At 32.6% G+C, this 19,254-nt stretch overlaps 1 protein-coding gene across 3 annotated transcripts in view; it reads left to right on the top strand.

The window, feature by feature from the left end:
• Positions 1-19,254, top strand: part of CSMD3 (CUB and Sushi multiple domains 3) — a 1,011,591-nt gene that overhangs the window by 307,950 nt on the left and 684,387 nt on the right. For all 3 annotated transcript variants that reach the window (XM_074352931.1, XM_074352929.1, XM_074352930.1), the window contains exon 5: positions 16,205-16,412. In XM_074352931.1, the coding sequence (XP_074209032.1) occupies positions 16,205-16,412 (208 nt within the window). The remainder of the gene's footprint in view (positions 1-16,204; positions 16,413-19,254) is intronic.

Here is a 19,254-nt window from a genome sequence, read left to right as displayed (position 1 = left end):
AATCTTGTCTGGTGTCAATCTTTTGGTTTTTAGTGAAGGTTTCCTTTGGGGATTTAGCAGCACACATGGCTGACCTGCATGCTTCTTTATTATCTCCAGGGCTCTAATAAAATATTAGCACACAAAGTTAAATTGATTTAGAAACAGAAGGCACAAAAAAAGCTGGTTTTATGCAAATATTAACACTATGAAAAAGCACTTGGACATTTAAATTGCAGTTTCACCTCACTAGCTGGTTCACTGACCTTTGGATGGATGCTAAAATTAAGCATTTAGAAAAATGTAAGCTTTGCTATTCTTGGGTCCCTGTACGTAAATATGGATGTCCTGTTCCTCTGTTCATCCCTTGTATGACTGTGCAGCCAAGTTTTCATTTATCATGCCAAGAGAGAAATTATCCAAAATAGCAGAGTATCCAAAACTCATTTACATTTGGCTTTGGACTTACCTTCCTTGTTATAATTGGCTTTGGACTCCATAAAAATTAGTTTATATTCTCTAACCACATGGAAACTGACATCATGGAAAGATGACCCAGATAAATAGTAGGTGGTAAGAGTTTGGATGAACAATACACATTAAAAGTTCATACTTGAGATATGAATTGGCTATAATTTTTGATAAATGCATTTTTGCTATAGCAACTTTCATTATATTAGAATCTGATATATATTTCTTGTAGTAATACCCTGTACAAAATTGGTGCTCAGGGTATCTACTGAATAAATGAAAACACTTTACTTTTGCACATGGCATAAGTTAGTTACTAGAGGTATGGGAATTTTCATTTTATTTCTTCTTAAATTTGAATTTTAAAATTGATCAAGTGAAAATCAATTTTGATCAACACATATGTACATAAAACACTTTGTTTTGAACAGAAAATTATATTACAGCTAAAAAGCAATCATCAGCAAAAAATATAAAATAATGATCTACATCCTTTTCCATTTGATTCCATCTTATTTCAACAGATAGTTGTGAACTACACCATTCTATCACCCCCAAAATTTAAAAAAAAAACAAAAAAAGAAAGAAAGAAAAGAAAATAGAGGTAACAATCGTACTAAACTGGACTGAAAATACAACCTGAGCATTGTTGCTAAGAATGTACATTTGAGATAGAAAAAATACAGATACTCATTTCATTTAGAATAAATAATAAAGAAAGATAGAAAGATACCATTAAAGGATCAAATTTGTTCAATTAATTTGATTTTAGTAAGACTGAAATTTCTTGATGCACCTAGGAGGGCTGTGATTGTTAATTAAGTGAAAATATTTCAATGTGTTATAAATTTTGTCAACATTGCTGTAATACACAGCTGACCCTTGAACAATGTAGGGGTTGGGGCTTTGACCCCAGCACAGTTAAAATTTGCATATAACTTTGTAGTTAGCTGTTCATGGGTTAGTTGAATTCCGCATTAATCTGTGAATTCAACCAAACATAGATCATGTAGTACTATAGTACATATTTGTTGAGAAAAATCCTCATATCAGTGGACCTGTGCAGTTCAAACCTGTGTTCTTCAAAGGTCAGCTGTAATCATGAATTTGCACAAGAGCTTTATGTCATTAAAAAACACTGAAAAACCACATTATACTTGAAATAGGTTTCAGATGTATTCATAATAACCTCATTTTCTTTGACATTTTAGGGATACGTGTTTATGTATTTTTATGTGTTAGTGTATGCATGCATATTTTTACATTGTGTTTTTAAGCTAACCTTAATTGTGACTTGTAAAGCCATTAGAAAAATCTTTCTGTTTATGTAATGAATATAAATATCTTATCTGAATTATTTAAATCATTTAAATAAAAGTTAAAATACTCTTAAGTCCACATTTTTGAGAAATTAATCCAGAATAATAATATAAAACACTATGGAAATATTACAATGATAGTCTTATTTTCATAAATCACTGTCACCTTGTGATTATAACTTACTAATAAACAAATCCAAAATGTAAAGTACATTTATATTCTAGTTGTTTACCCAATATTAAATTTTGTATTGTATATTTAATTATTTTTTCTATTGATTCTTGTTCAAATATAGAGGATGATAAATTGAGATAGGAGTTTGCAGTAAAAAATATTTATTTTTATCATGTGTGTTTTTTGCCTAGTCAGGAGGAGCTTTCTAGAAAAAACAAAAAAGACAATCCTTGTTTTCTGTGTCTTTGGTTTGATTTGGTTTATTTTCCGTCCTTGGGCATCTTCTTCCATTTCCCCATGTTGTCTCTGGCATTGTATATGCCGGTACTATATTCTTGAGTTTTTCCTCACTTGTTTTTTATGTCAAACTGCAGTGTGAACAGTGCTTAAAGCCATTCTCTTAGATGGTGTTATTTGGAACGTGTCTCTACCACTTTTGAGCTGTATGATCTTGGGCTAGTTACTGACCTTTCTGTGCCTCAATTTCCTCCTCTGTAAGATACAAATTATTGTTGTTTTATTTTGTTATTTTCCTCATAGAGTTAGTGTTAGGATTAAATTTGATGATCTATTTTAAAAGCTTAGAATGGTGCTTTCATGTACACAATGAGTATTAGCCATTATTAACTGAAACTAACTAGTTTATGTTTCATTAAATATCTACTTTCTTCTGAGTTTCATTGGTTAGAAATAGATTTCAAGGCAAACTGATATTTGAAATACAGTAAATTCAGGAGCAGATTGAGAAAGAGCCAATTTTTAAGCAATCAGGCTCTGTGGAACTCTACAAATTATACTGCAAATGCTTTAATAACGTGTCTTTTCCCAGAGCTCCTCCTTGGGAAGGATTTGCTACTTTTTTCTCACTTTCTATTCTCTTCCTACTACTCTATTTTGTAGCAGAAAATGAGAAACAAACAGCAGCACTGAACCTGTCACTTTAACTAGTAGAGACGGCAAGAGTGAAATGAAATATATGGGACTGAGGGTGCCTTCTTATCCCCCTGCTGTGACAGTTTTGCTAGAGAGAGTAACAAGTCAGTTGTGCCGTCACCTTGCACACACCTTCTTACCTACAAAAGTAAAACTTCTAGGATACTGATAAAGAAAATAGAAAATATGTAACTGAGAGAGTTGACAACATTTTAATCAATGAACATGCACTGTAAAAATAATGAAAATTTTACAAGTAAGAATCCAGCTTAGAAGAAATTTAAGTAAATTGACTTAGGTCTCCCAATTTATTAGTGCTAGATATATCCCTGGGTCTCTGTGAGTCTAGAGTCCCCACTTCTAAGCTCAGTATAATACTGCCTCCCAAATAATTGCCCAAGAAATTTCATGGACATAATGGGGAGGAAAAAATATATATTTAACCAAATAGTATATTATGCAGGGTACCCACTATAAGCCAGCTCTTTTGTGAGTACTTGGGATATTGCTGTGATTGATGTACTAGTAATGTAGTCAAGATCTCTTGGCATTTATATTCTAGAGGTAAATGAGAAAACAAAAACAAAAACTACTGGATAGTGTTAAGTTGAATGAAGAGAATGTAAGAGATATTGTGACAGAGACTGAAGGGGGGTTGTTTTAGCTAGTATAGTCGTTAGTCAAGGAAGGTCTCAGTGAGGTGAGGTGTCATTTAGCCAGTCTTGGGAAGATCTTGAGGAAGAAGCCACTAGCCTAGAGAACAGTTTAGAACAAAGGTCCTAAAGTTGGAGGGAGCACTGCTAAATTTAAGAAAATGGAAAATGAGCAGTGTGGCTTGAGTTTACTGAGAGTTCTGTGGATTACGATCATTAAAGTCATGGTAAGGACACCTTTTTTTTTTTTTCATAAATTCAAGAAAAGGTAGTAGAATGTTACAAAAAGGAAAGTGTAAGTGACACCATTTAATTTCCATTTAACAAAATACTCTATTTCTTTGTATAGAATACATTTTAATGGAACAAGAGAGAGGAAGGAGGGATTGATTTTAATAAGGGTATTGATTTGGTCCTATTGAGAAACAATAGAGCATGGATAAGTAAATCAACCAAAAATGTCTAGGGAAATAAATGTTTATATGTGTTTAAAGTTGATAGCATAGTGACTGACAAAATGATTGCTCAAGTGTATAGCTACTATTAGTTGTATTAAACAGATTTCCTGTCTTCAAAGAATGCAGTTTCTATCTGGCAAGTTTTGAGAAATATACGTATTCTAAGTGTTTATTATCATTCCTAGAAGAACAGTGTTAGACAAAGCTAAAAGTTCTCTTTCTTTCTCAGTAAAACAGTTTGTACCTATATCTGGAATTCCTTATTTATGTAATTTAAAAAAAATATTTGAAAAAATGGATTCTAATGGGATGAATTTTCATTGTTTGTATACTCATATACAGACATAAACTAATAGTCCATGTTGCAGAAGTAATCACATCTTGTCATCATAACTGTCTAATTCAGCAAATATTTATTTCTCACCCATACAATAGCTAGTGTAGGTTTGGTGACTCATCTTGATCTTATAGCTGTTACCATCTGTGCACCTTGAGAAGTCTGTGGAATTAAGATCAATAAAGGCCAAGGTAAGGACAATGGTCTTATTCTAAATTCAAGCCATTTAAATGTTCCAAACAGGAGAGTATCTGTGACATGATCTGATTTCCACTTTTAAAAGATACTCTAGGCTTCCCTTTAGAAAGCAAATTATAAAGGGACAAAAGAAGAAAAGAAGATGAGATTGAAATCATGGTCTGTGTCATTCCTAGGCAGAGATGATGCCAAAGGATATTTTTAAGAACTAGGCTTGGATATGACTTGTCACTTTTACCCAGTTCCCATTGGGCAGGCCTTAACTTCAGGGTACCATCCTAACTTCATGGATGGTAGTGATATGCAGCCTTACTGAGGAAATACTGTTTCTGCCTCACAGTATTTGCAATCAGAATCTTGGAATCAAAGTTTCTCATATCTAAATGTTAACTATGTTTTCTTTTTTGCTTATCCTTAGCCACTGCTTCAAACTCCAACTATTTTTGAGAAATTTATCTACAGCTGAGGATTAGTAATGCCTCCTACTGAAATTTATGCAGTCTATCACTATGAAATGAAAAAAGGTTTTGGAAAGGATAATTGCAACCAAAACTAGTTAATATGTTTTATTAATGTTAAAGATTCCCCTTAGGTAGTTGGATGTATGGTGAAGGTTGAGCTAAGTGATATAAATTGCAGAATCATCAATACACCTAGAGGAGAGTTGAAATAAAGAGAGTGGATAATATCACCTTGGGAGAAAGTTCTGTATTGTTAAAATAACAGTAGAAGCTTAGAAAGCTGTGATATTAAAGTAACTGGTAGAGAAAAAGGAGGCAATGAGGTAGATGGATAAGAAGTTTTAGCTGTAAGGGTAACAAGTAAAATATTTCACATGGAAGCCAAATAAAAAAAGAGAGTTCTCAAAAGAAATGAGTTAATAACAATTTCAAATGTCACTGAGACACCCAATTTAAAAAAATACAGAACAAGTATGTGTCCTTTACGAAGTCAGTGTTGAACTTAGGAAAAGGGTTTCAATGGAAAGTGTGAAGTGAACCAAGGTTGCAGTCAGTTGAGGGATCACTGAGAGGTAAATAAGTAGAAACATTAAATAAAGGTAAATTTTCGGAGGAATTTAAAAAGGGAAGAGGAAAATTTTACAGTTAGAAAAGGATAGCTAATAGGCCAAGATAAGTTTAGTTTGTTTTGCTATTTGGAGCTGGATGGTGCTGGCTTCAGTCATATATGGCCTTTAGGATGATATTGGAGAGACATTTATCAGCATAAGTGATCCCAGGTAGAAACCTGGAGTTAGTTGGAAGATGGGGTCAAGCACCCAAGTGAATGTATTAACCATTTTGCATGAGTTTATTACAATGATTCTTGATTCTAACTCTGCATTAGAATCACCTAAGGGAACTTTAAAAAAATTGCTCTTCTGTTGACACCACTATCAATCAAGTAAATAAGAATCTTGGGGTTGGAGCTGATTTATAGGTGTTTTAAAATGCTCTCCACATATTTCTGATGTTCAGTCTATGTTGAAATAAAGGTGATAAGACTTTGGAAATTTTGAGGGAAATCATACCCTGGATACGAAATAAAGTAAGAACTTAAGATGAAGTAGCTTAACACTAAAGTTTGCCTTCTGAGAGTAAAAAGCATCACATGGACTGGGGACTCAGGGGATCAATGGAGGTTAAAAGTGAGGTGGACACAAGGACAGTGCTTTTATAAACTAGAACTGAGATAATGACTTCTATCTTTACTGAAACTGTAGTTCTCAAACTTCAAGTTTCTGATTGGGTCTCTGGACTTATCAAATCAAAAACTCTGAGAGTGACATCCAGCAGTCAGCATGTTAACAAACCCTCCGGGTGATTTCCATTCACGCTGAACTTTGAGAACTGATAACCTAGGCCAATGCTGAATGTCTGGATCATGCTCAGTTTCTAATCACCATCTCAGAACATTCAGGAAGAGGTGGGGCAGATCTGACCAGTCTTTTGGGGATTCAAGGGATACCTCACAATATATTTGCTGACTTGTAAGGAGAATGTGTACTTTTTTTTTTTTTACTTCTACATGAGTTGTATTAATCACAAGTTATAAATACACAGCTTGATGAATTTTCACAAAATGAACAGTCTTGTTACTAGCACCCAGATCAAAAATAGAATGTTATCCAAAATTTCTCAAATACTCTGTCTCAGTCACTATTTGCCCTTCCTTGAAAACACCCTTCTGAATTTCTTGCACCAGATTATTTTTACCTGCTTTCAGTTTTGTGAAATGGAATCTTACAGTATGTACTCTTCAGTGATATTCTTTGTGATTCATCATATTGCTGCATGTAGTAGTAGTTTCTTCATTTTCATTGATAGATGATGGTACATTATGGGACTAAACCACTATTTACTTATATTGTGAAATCTCTGATGAACATTTGGGTTCCTGGATTTGATTATTATAAATAATGCACCTCTGAACATTTTTATAAATATATTCAATGTACATCAGAGAAAATGCCTAGTAGTGGAAACTTTGAGTTGTGTATATGGAGAATTTCATTAGATAGCTGACAATAAGTTTTCCAAAGTGGCTGTATTAATTTACAGAATTATCAAGGAGTATACAGGAATTCTAGTTATTTTGTATCCTTTCAAAACTTTTATGATATTGACTCTTGTCATTTTAAATTTTCTGGTGTGTGTGTAGTAGAGAATTATTGTGATTTTAATTTGAATTTCCCTGATGACTCTTGAGTTGAGTTGAGTGCCTTTCTTATGTGTCTATTGGCTGTTGGTTCATCCTCCATTGTGAGACTCCAGTTTTAGTCTTTTGTCTTTCTATTAACTTAATTGCTTTTTCCTCAATGATTTGTAGGTGTTCTTTATATGTTTTGGATGAGCCCTCATCAGATATGTATACTGGAAATATCTTCCACTGTATGCCTGGATTCTCTTAGTGAAATCACTTAAAGAATAGAATTCCTAATTTTAAAGTATTATAATGTGCCTATTTAAGAAAACTCTGTCAATCCTAAGGATGTGAAGATGTTTTCATTTTATATTATGTTTCAAAATCTGAATTGTTTCATCTCTTATGTTTAAATCTATGGTTCATCTGGAATTAATTGCTGTGTATGGATATTCAATTGACCCAGCACCGTTTAATGAAAAAGGTGTTCTATTCCCACTGCTCTGCAATGCTGCTTCTATCATAAATCAGGTGTTTGTGTGTGTGTTTCTGTGTGTGCGTGCACTTATGTGTATCTTTCTGAAGCTTTTATTCTGTTTCATTGGATTACTGGTCTGTATTTACTTTTAGTTCCTCATTGTTTTCATTAGTGGAGCTTTATAGTAGTCTTGATGCTGGCTATTTAGCTTTATTTTTATCTTCAAGATTGTCTTAGTTATGCTTAACTATTTTTTGCAGTTCTACATAAATTTAAAAAATAATCTGCCAGTTTATACACATGTGTATCCACATGTACACACATGCATACCTGCCTGATTTTTGATTGGTATTATACTGAAATCATTGATTAATCTGAAAGGAATTGACATTTTTAGATTACCAATTTGAAAACATGGAATATCTATTTATTTACATAGAATTATATTTTCTCTCAAAAATATCTACAAGTAGAATTTTATCAGGCTTTTCATATTTCAATATTTTTGTTCCTAGATATTTAAAATTTTATTTTATTAGTAATATTTTTTAAAATTTCAGTTTCTAATTGTTCAGTCCTTTCCCCTCTCCCCCACAAAAGAAAAAAAAAATGTTCAGTGCTAATATATTTTTGTATATTGCCCATGTATTCAATAATCTTTCTAAATTCATACATTAAGTTGTATATTTTATCTGATGATTCTCTTGAATACTCTATGTATATAATTCTGTCATCTACAAAAAATGAAATTATACTTCACTGAAGTTAAATATGGAGGAAAGTCTAAAAATTAGCTATAATTCCCTCCTTCTGGATACTGTATAGCAATAAGCATTTTCCGGTTATGCTCTCCTTTTTATTATAACACTTTTGACCTGCAATATACACTTTTTTCTTAAAATTTGACAGTCTTTCTCATCCTTCTACTTTGTCTTGACTTTTTGTTCCAATTATCAATTATCTTGTTTTGAGGTAGTGACATGTTCCTTTTGTTTTCTTTTTATTTTACTCCATAGATGTCTCAGAGATCAGAATCTGATTTGAATATCAGTTTAAATACTTATATTCTCTCATTTATTTCATATTGAATTCAGTAAATTCATAAACCCCTACTATATGTCATACTTTAAAAAATAATACAGATATGATATGAACAAAAATAAATACAATCCCTGCCTTTATAGAACTCACAAATAAGAGAAAGACAGAGATTTCAAATACCCACATGGGAAAAAAGAAAAAAAACATTCTTCCATCAACATGTAGCCTCTAAGGGCACCCAGGGCCACAACATCCAGGTAGCATAAGGAGAAGAAAAAACTGTGGATGATCTCATGGGAAGTTTTTATCGGCAAAGCTTGCAGTGGTAGTTCACTTCTCTGACAGTCGATTCACCAGAATTCAGTTACGTAGCCTAACCTAGATGTGAGAAGCACTAGAAAATCTGCTGTTGTTGAGAAGCTGCCTCCCAGCAGTAACTGCATATGTGGAAGTAGAACGAGAATTTTGGTGCTTAGCTAGTTGTTTCTGCCACACCAAGATACTAAGAAACTTGTGCTTCTTATATTTGTGGGTTTTTAGTTTTCATTCAGTTTGGAAATCTTTTGGCCAATTTATCTACAAATACTTTTTTATGCTTCCTCCCTGCCCCACAACCGTTTTGGAATTTCAGTATCATTTATATTAAGCTGCTTCATATTTTCCTACAGGAGAAAAATCTATTAAGTTCTTCTATTCTCTGTGCTTCATTTTGAATAGTTTCTATTGCTCTGTCTTCAAGTTTACTATGTTTTATTCTGTAGTATCTAATCTGCTGTAAGGTCCTTTGAACAATTATTTTTATTTCTTATAATATATTTTTCATCTCAAAGTTTCATTTGGTTATACTTTATATCTTCCCTTCCTTTTATCACTCTGTTTAGTGTTTACTTTTTCTATAAAGAGCTATATAGTAAAATTTTTAGACTTTGCTTGGTGCATATGGTCTCCATGATATATTAATTTTCGACTCTGATTTATTTTTCATTTGTTTTTACAATCTCTTAAAATTATAAAAATCATTCTTAGCTCTCAGGTTGTATCAAAACAGGGCAGAGGCTAGATATAGTAGAATATAGTTATAATATCTATTTTATAGTCCTCATCTGCTATTTCTATCATTTGCATCATTTTTAGTCTGTTTCTATTGACTGATATTTCTCTGAGTAATGGGTTATATTTTTTCTGCTTCTTGATGTGACTAATTGTTTTTTACTGGATGTTGAACATTGTGAATTTTAAGCTGTTGAATATCTAGATTTAGTTATTTTTCTTTAAAGAATCTTGGGCATTTGTCTGTTTTATAGTGAAATTAACATTTGGTTATTTATGTCTTTTGAGGTTTGTTTTGAAGTTTTGTTAGGACAATTCTAGAGTTACCTTCACTCTAGAAATGGTTTAGCTGCTCTACTGAAAGTGTATTCTAATTTTTCTACTGAATATACTGGTTATTTAAAAAGGACTCTCCACTCTACCTGGAGGAAATTGAAAATACCCAGTCATGTGTGCTCTCTTAGATCCATTCAGATCACAGATCCCTGGGCTCTCTTTGCCTGAGAATGTCACCCTTTGCATGAGTTTGTTAGTATTTAGCAAATACCTAGGAGACCACTATGCAGATTTTGAACATTCTTTTTCTGCAGAGCTCCCTTTTTTCTGGAATTCTGTCTTACAACTTACAGGCATTTTATGCTCCCTGAACACTGTCTACTCATCCCAGGGAGAATACCATGTTTTATTTAATCCCCTCCTTGGTCTATGGTTCTGAAAATACTTCTAGACAAAAAGTCAGACAGTTATGGGGCTCTCCCTATTTGTTCCTCTCCTATCTGGGATCATAGTTCTGTATGGCCCTGGTCCAGTGTTTGAAAACTGTTATGTTTGAATCAGTTTTTAAGATTTTTTGAAGAAAAGGTTGTAAATTTGCTCCTGTTGTTCTGTCATGTCTCCTTCATTAAAGATTTTATTTTTTCTCCAAATATTTAAATAATTCAAATCATCATTGAGTGATTTATTGTTTTATTTTCTTTTTTTGGAGATCCTGAGAAGTATTTTAAGCTGAATAAAAAAAGTCCACATATTTATTACTTTCCTCAGTGCATTAACTTACCCTGTCATATCTAAACATATCTCTTAGGAAGGTAAATACAAATTAAGGTGGAATATTTGCTCAAAAGCATATTAAAGTATTTATGAATAAACCTTCAGTGTTGAGATGTCATTATAGTTAGCTTTCTTTTCCTTTTCATAAGGAGTTCACTTGGATAAATGATGAATGTTTTTCTTCAGGTTATTATAAATCTGTTTCTCAGATAAATTTAATTTCATGTTTTAGTGTGAAAGGAGCTGAAGGAGCTGGACTGAGAAATAAAAGTGATGAGAACCCTTTAATTTTTCTTCATAATCATCAGTGATTTAATTTTTTTTTAACTTGGAACATTTCCTTGTTGTACCTTGATATATATTTTAACTACCCAGTTGCTCAATTTTCTTCTCTATGAGAAAACATTTTCTCCCTACACACAAAGATACATGAGGCTTAACTCTTAAACAAAGCTAGCTATACTGCTGCTCTGTATATATAATATAGTAGATAATTTATGAGTATAATATTAAATAATTTGTCTAATTAAGAGGTAGAAAACAGTGATGACTATCTTGAGAAAGAAAAAAAAGCCTCACATAGATGTCAGTTTTACTTGAGTCCTGGTGGAATGTTGAGTTTTAGCAAAGGAGATTTGCAGAAAAATTTCCCATGATAATATCTCAGATTGAATTGAATGCTTAGCATCTGGAATTGACCAAGTGTACGTGTCTTCCACAATTTATAGTTGATTTCTTTTTGTGATAAATAAGCCTATTTCCTGTCACATTTCCTCCTCCTCCCTCCATCCCTAAGCTTTTTCAGAAGAAAGTAAATAGCAAGGTAGAGCATAGTATGAAATCAGTATCTGAAAAGGTGTGTTACAGAAAACTGTTTTAGGTGTTTTTTGAAGCTGTCTTTTTTTTTTTTTTAACTGCCATATTTTGGGACAATTCCAATTCGTTTTACCTTAAATGAAATGTATGGTTTTATCCTCAAAACCAGAACAAGGTAATGTATTTCTAGTGTCTAAAAAATACATGTCACAGAAATTAAAGGTAAAGAAAATTTAATTCTATTCAAATAAATTTCTGAAAATTGCTGAAATGTTTCTCATCTTTGCATTTAAATGCAACTAATTTTGATTTTATCTTGTGACTTTTTCACCTGCTCTATAGATAAGAGATGAAATGATATTGTTGATCAAGTTTACATAAATTCAGTTATTTTAAACTATAGAAATAGGAGTTATTTGATAATAGATTTATAATATTATAAACAGTTAAAATTAAAATTAGTTTAATACATTTTAAATTTAACAGACATAGTTTTGGCAAGATAGTTTATCTTTAGCAAGCAATAAAACATGCAAAAAATTGCCCAGACTCTTGATTCAGCCTCTTAATCTGTATTCTATGTTATATTCTCTCTCTTTCGTCTTCGCAGAGCAGCCAGAATGATGTTTTCAAAACTCAAAACCAATCATGTCATCTCTTTGCAGAAAACCCATCAGTAATTTTCCACTGCTCTGAATAAATTGCAGTCTTGTCATAAAGGTCCTGAAAGTTTCTAGCCCCTAGTTGCCCTTTCACCTTGTTTGGTACCACTTGGCAGTGACACACATATTTTCTTTCAGTTTGGAGAATGCCCATTTCCTCCAAGCAAAGCATAAGTGTAGTAACTCAGAACAGTTTTCCTTCTCTTAATACTTACTATTCACCATTTAGGTTTCTAAATCACCATTGGTTCATCAAAGAACTCTTTTTCCTGAATTCTCTAACTAGTTCAAAGCTCCAGATATACAATGTCAGTACTGTATGCTTCCTCTTCAAGGTACCTGACAGAAATGTAATTTTATATTTTTATTTTGTCATTTGTTAAGAGCCTTACTCTCTACTAGACAGAATGCTTTAATGAGGGCAGATATAATGCAGATTTTTGATCATCACTGTAGCAGGAAAAACTAACACAGTTCCTCTTGGTACTAAGAGATCTCAACAAGTATTTTTTGAATAGATGGCCAAATGAATACACTTTAAAATTCACAGGAAGTTTGTACAAGTAACCAACATGATTTCATGTGTATATTGAGTCTGTTAAAAATTATTCTGTTGACTAACCTTTGGTGAACTCTGCCCTTTCTATGAATCTTGGGACGGAAGTTACTGCAGACAACACTAATCAAACAGACAAGCCTGACGGCCAAGACAGAGTGATGGTAAAAGAATAAAAGTTCTATCACTGACAGGATTTGTACTAGCTCAGTTTGGCCAGAGACCAATGTTACTTAGCAGAGAGAGCACAGCACTAGATTTAAGGGTTTCATGGTTTGTCCTAATTCTGCCTTTCACTTGTTCTGACTCTGCTATAAGATAAAACTTTCTGTTTAGGTAATGATTCTACTGTAAGAGTCTATTATCACAGAAAGTATATTGGTTTTTGTAAATATTGTATTAAATCCAGGCCAAGTCACAATACAAAGGTTCTAGCATTCAAGTAGGGCCACCTAGCTAAAATGTTGTATATGTAATCTGTATTAGAAGCAGACTTTACTTATTTCACAATTTGGTCAGATCCTGATTTTTATAATAGTTTCTGAACAATAAAGAGATCAAATAGGAGTGCTGAACAAAGAACATGATATAAGAATTGGCAAGACCATTGGTTTGAATGCTGGAATATCTCAATTCCCATCCTTGTTTTCAAGTACAAGTTAGTCATACTTTTGGGCTGAAGTTACTTTGCTATAAAATTAAGAATTTCCCTGTAGTGAGCTATCCTGTGATTTGCTCTCCATTTCATGTGTCAGGAGTTTGGTATGACTTCTCTCTTATATGAACCTTGATTACTTTGTAAAGGACACCATGCAGAGAAACTGATTTGTTTTCCCTGGAGCTTGGGGGAGACAGTGTATTAAGACCATGGCTGAAATACTTAAATGTTTGTTGCAAACCCAGAGGGTGGCATTTGGGAAGAAACTGCATTTCCACAGAGGATAAATAAATGGGGCATGTTTTCATTTGACCAAACTAAGGACTTTTGTGAGGGAGTTCTGGCCTGGAATTTTCTTAGATCCTGCCCAAGAAGCCCACCCAGGAGGATAAGGAGACATAGTTGGAAAGAGGGTGGAAGGATACCATTTTATACACATGGTATGAGGTAGAAATTAAACCGCCAGCCAGAGAGACACATTCATCCACAACGAGGGAACTGATCGGGATACCTCTGAGAGTCCCATGAAGAGGCTCATGAGCAAAAAGAACCATGTTTCTTTAATCATTTGCCAAAACTCTTGGAAACCAGGACCAAATCAGTACCAGGCAAAGAAGATTCATGTTTCTGGATCCCTTCTACTTCTAAATCTAGGCCAAATCATAGACAACTATGTATGTAGGGGTGGATGAACATAAATACTCAGAGGGGAACCCCATGGAAGAAGAGACCACTTCACTGTCTCACCTCTGCCCCATGTGCTACAAGCCCAGCTAGGGGGAGCAAAGAACTGTAACCCAAATAAAGTCTTTTTTTTTTTTTTTTTTTTTTTTTTTTTTTTTTTAGTGAGTTTCTAGGACTAAACATATTAATTGATGAATTGATATTTTTGAATTAAAAACATGGAGGAATTGTTTTTCTTTAATCTGAGTATAAATTGAAATGTCATGTTTCTATCTGAGATTTTATGTAGAGAAGGGAAATAAATAGCTCACAGAGCTGGTTTGAGTATGTTGTGTATCAGTTGCACTATATATAATAGTGTAACATTTTATTTCTGAAGCAGTATTCAACCTTGGTTTTGGTATGGAAAAGACAGAGCAGAAGTAATTTGCAATTGGGGGTTGGGTGCAGCAGGACATGTTCACCAGGGGTTAAAGTTAAGTATTGGAGAAGGCATTTGTGTTCTGGCAAGAAAATTTGTAGTAATGTATCTCACAGTGTAGACTGGGCCACTAGTTCATTCTAATTACTCAACAAACTTAAAAAAAAATAGAGAGGACATGCAATGAAAATAAATACAATATTTACAATAATGTGTGATGAAAATTAAATATCTTTCAAGAGTAATATATTTATGGTTTTATTTTATGAATTATGGAGTTAAGTGAATAAAGAGGGGCAGGAAGAAGCTAATTTTTAAAGTTAACTTATTTATTTTTGAGGTATAATTGATTTAAGAAGCTAATGTTTCTGATGCATCAATATAGTATGAAAATTATCCCTAGTACAAAAACATGTTGCCATTCCCTGCCCATTGTGGAGTTAAACAGGGTGCTGCACATCTCTATGTATTAAAGTTACAGAGTATTAGCTACTACATCAAATAGCAATTGGTCATTACAAAACCAGGTATTTCCTCAGACATTTGATTTGAATTAAAGGAATTCTCTGAGTGGCTCAAGACAACAACATAAATTTTGAAGAAATTTATTGCACAAATAAACTAGTAACTTATTGACTGGCCTGAATACTGTTATGACAAGACACATTTTATATCTTCAATTTCTTTATAAAACAAGGAGCTTTATCTTATGTTTTAACACTAAATGCAAATGGTTATGTAACGCCTCTGTTAGCATATACCATTGGACAGAAATAGACACATGGAGAATCTGTGACTCCTATTGGGAAAATGAGAACCATAGGTCCAATGTTAATAGAAACTTTCCAAATAGAAGAAAAGTAAGATTATTTAGAAAGTTCTGAGCCACCTACAGTATGGTTAGAAGATAGTTTCTATTGACCTAGCATTGATGTTATTGTACTTATAATATTTTGTATACATATATCATATGGATGCCTAGTGAAATATACTTACACTGTTTAATGGAGTCATTAGGAATATGTTACTAAAGTTATGTTGTTGAATATATTATTGAAATTACTATATTATTTCTCTCTAAAGTTTCCTAGATATGTGATGTATCTTTATTTAAATTGTATTTCCACAAATAATTTCAGTAGCTTTTTAAATATTGCAATGACAGAAACTATATTATATTCTCTCTTAAATCATTTATTCGGTACATAGCTACATTAAGGAAATAAAAGCAAAGTTCAACACTACTGTGAACATGAAAAAAGTAATGATTTCCCATCATAGACCTTAGGAATGATGTTTGTTTTGTTTTACTCACTTTATCACCTAGTCAATGAAAAGAAAATCTTGATTTTATTATCCTGAAATCTAATTGGAGTATAGGTTTTTACTTACGTTCATTGCTATTTCAACCAATAGTTATAAAATTGTCAAGATAGCATTTGTATTTATACATGTGCTTAAAATTTTTTCATCGACTTCTCTTTTAATATTTATTAGTATAATTTGTATTTGGTATCACAACATTTGTACTATTATTTTTATCCAGTAATGTTAACAGAGTTTCTTTAATCTCATTTCTCCTAATGACTTATATCTGAACATCTCATCTTTGTTTTCAACAGCTGAAGATGCATGTGGAGGAACAATGAGAGGATCTAGTGGCATCATATCGAGCCCTAGTTTTCCTAATGAGTACCATAATAATGCTGATTGCACTTGGACCATTGTAGCAGAGCCTGGGGACACAATTTCACTCATATTTACTGATTTTCAAATGGAAGAAAAGTATGATTACTTAGAAATAGAAGGTTCTGAGCCACCTACAATATGGTAAGTAGATAGTTACTATTAACCTAACGTTGATGTCATTGCCTGAGACAAAACTAGGGATCAAAGAACAACATATGTGGGCTTTTAAAGGTTTACATATTTAAAGGGACTTATAGTTGCAGGAAAATTATAAGGGGCAGCTGTCAGAGCTGGGGAATATTTTTGGAGATAGGATACTGATATATATATATGTGTATATATATATATATATATATATACATATATATATATATATATAAAATAGAATTTTGAAAGATGAAATTTTTCTCAGTTTTTTTATCAATCAATGAAAAGTAATGTGATTTTATCAAAATTTGTGTATGGAAATAAGAGTTTTTCCTAATGGAATCTACAGTTGTGTTCTTTAGTATACCCGTTCTTACTTGGTGGTTCCTTTCAAATTAATTGAATAGTCTTGGAACTAGTTTACCTTTGTTTTGTAGATAGATCTTTTATGTGCCCTCTTATCTGAAGGCAAAAATTAAACACTGTGATCTGAGTGAGTACGGTGTGTTTCTTTAGAGACTCAATACAAGATGTAATGAAAACTGCAGAGTTTTCAAGATATAATGTATTTTTAAAGAAAATATTTCTTTACGCTATTTAAAAAATTTCAATGTACCAGTAACACTGAAGTGTAAATTGGAGTCCATAATTGAATGAAGATTGGTGAAGTAAGGATATAGGTAATCTCTAGACTAAAAGGGCCTTTTAAGCCATGTAAAATATTTGAAAAAAATAGTGGGAATTTATTAAAAGGTTTTCATCAAAAACAATTACATGAAGAGGTTTGAATTTTCAAATGCTGATTCTTACTGAGGTGTAAAAATTGATCTGAAGTGGGGCTGGATTAGCTGTAGGAGGATCTCTTAAGAGGTAATTACTGTAATCCAAGAAAAAACTCATGGTAGCTTGGGTTAGGATGGTACTGATGGAGGTAAAGAAATAGAACAAATTGAGAGATATTTATGAGGTATAATGAAAAAGACCTCTGTAGTGAATTGAGGCTTGATAAAGAAGGTTGTGTTCAAATAAAACATTTTCTGAGTTGTATAAATTGAGAAAGGCAGGAAAGATACTGAGTTGGAAAATGTTGAAGGAAGGTCAAGTTTGGAGTGGGAATGCTATGATTATTGAGAGTTGTTTTAGATACATTTAGTTGGAAGTCTCATTGCGACACACTATTAAAGCCATCTAAGACAACAGTATCTATCTATCTATCTATCTATCTATCTATCTATCTATCTATCTATCTATCTACCTGTCTGTCTGTCTGTCTGTCTGTCTGTCTGTCTGTCTATATATATATGACTCAGAAGCTCTGATTAGAAGCATAATTGATATGTAGTTGATATTGATGATAACTGAACCAAAAAATATTGATAATATTGACTAGACAGAGACAGGATGGTATGAGAAGTTAAGAGAGTACTAGGACTGAGTCTGAAGGCTCAGGTTTAGGAGGATAATCCAGCAAAGGAGACTGAGACAGAGAGAGAGGAGGAAATCTAAGGGAATAAAGTATCACAAAGAAAAGGGAAATGTGAAGAAGAAAGAGTAAGACAACATTGCAAATTTCTGCTGAAAGGACACTAGGTAAATGTTTTTCATTTTGTTTTTGGTTTTTTTAAAGCATTCAAATTTGGCTGGGCTTTAGAAAAAGTACCGAGCTTAATACATAACTTTTTTAGATGAGATAAAATAACACACTTAGCTATATCCACTTTGTGTGTGTGTCTGTGTGTCTGTGTGTCTGTGTGTGTGTGTGTATTTTCCTTTAAGTTTCAGGCCCTTAGTATTCAGGGTTATGTAACTTTAACTCTTCCCATAGTAATTTCATACCTAGGCGCAATGAAACTCAGCAGAATGATGGTTTAAAAAATGTTAGAGAATTCAAAAACTATTGTTTTAGAAATTGCTACTTCTACAGTGATACATATTTGAGTCATATCAAGGTGGATGATAATGTTATGAATTTTCCAGTAATTGTATCTTTTGGTGTAGAGGTGATTCCATTAAAAAAATGGAAATTTTTAAACTTGCAATGTATTTGACTACTAGAAGAAAATTAGAAAACAGTATTTTGTGGCACTTGTTCCTCTGTTACCACTGAACTCTAGAAAGCAAATCTAACACATTTACTCTAGGGATTATAATATAGCCATTTATGTTCATATACTTTGTTTTCGGATTAAGCTTTCTTAGTAATAATTTATATGTTTTTCATCTATAGGAACACCTATCTGTATGTTTATAAGTTTCTAGAACAGTGTAGCTTGTGCAGTAGTAGTATCAGATCTATAAATTGTTCTTTTCTCCATAATCTCCTTAAATGCCACTTTACTTATTTCCCTCTTCCTCAGGAAGAAGATAGCAAATAAGAAAGTAATTGTTTTTCTGTCCTTTTAGATTAGTGTTACAGTAAACGTTTAGGTAGACTTGTCAATATTCTGGTTATAAAATATAAACATCAGCAAGGTCAGTTGGAATTTTTCAAGAGAATGATACAACTTCCCAAATTATATTATATTTTTATAAATGCAAATTTAAAGATAATAATGTCAATAAATTAATAACATTGTATGTAGTTATTTAAATGTCATAAACATATACTTTTTAATTGTATGGGTTATAGAACTGATGTATAAAATGAATTGTGAATAATTAAAACTTTAAATCTAATTCTGGCCCTCTAATCCTTTTATATCTTTTATCATTCTCATATCTTTTGAAAGACATGGTCATCAAAATGGTGGAGTAGGGTAAGAAAGGTCAGGAGAGCAGTAGTGGGGTGATGGGAGTGTAGATTACTTACCTGAGAAGTTGAGATTGGAGCAAAATC

Source organism: Camelus bactrianus, chromosome 25 (assembly GCF_048773025.1).
Source record: "Camelus bactrianus isolate YW-2024 breed Bactrian camel chromosome 25, ASM4877302v1, whole genome shotgun sequence".
Classification (NCBI taxonomy): Eukaryota; Metazoa; Chordata; class Mammalia; order Artiodactyla; family Camelidae; genus Camelus; species Camelus bactrianus.
The sequence above is the reverse complement of the archived record's forward strand: the minus strand, read 5'-3'. Positions and strand labels throughout refer to the sequence as shown.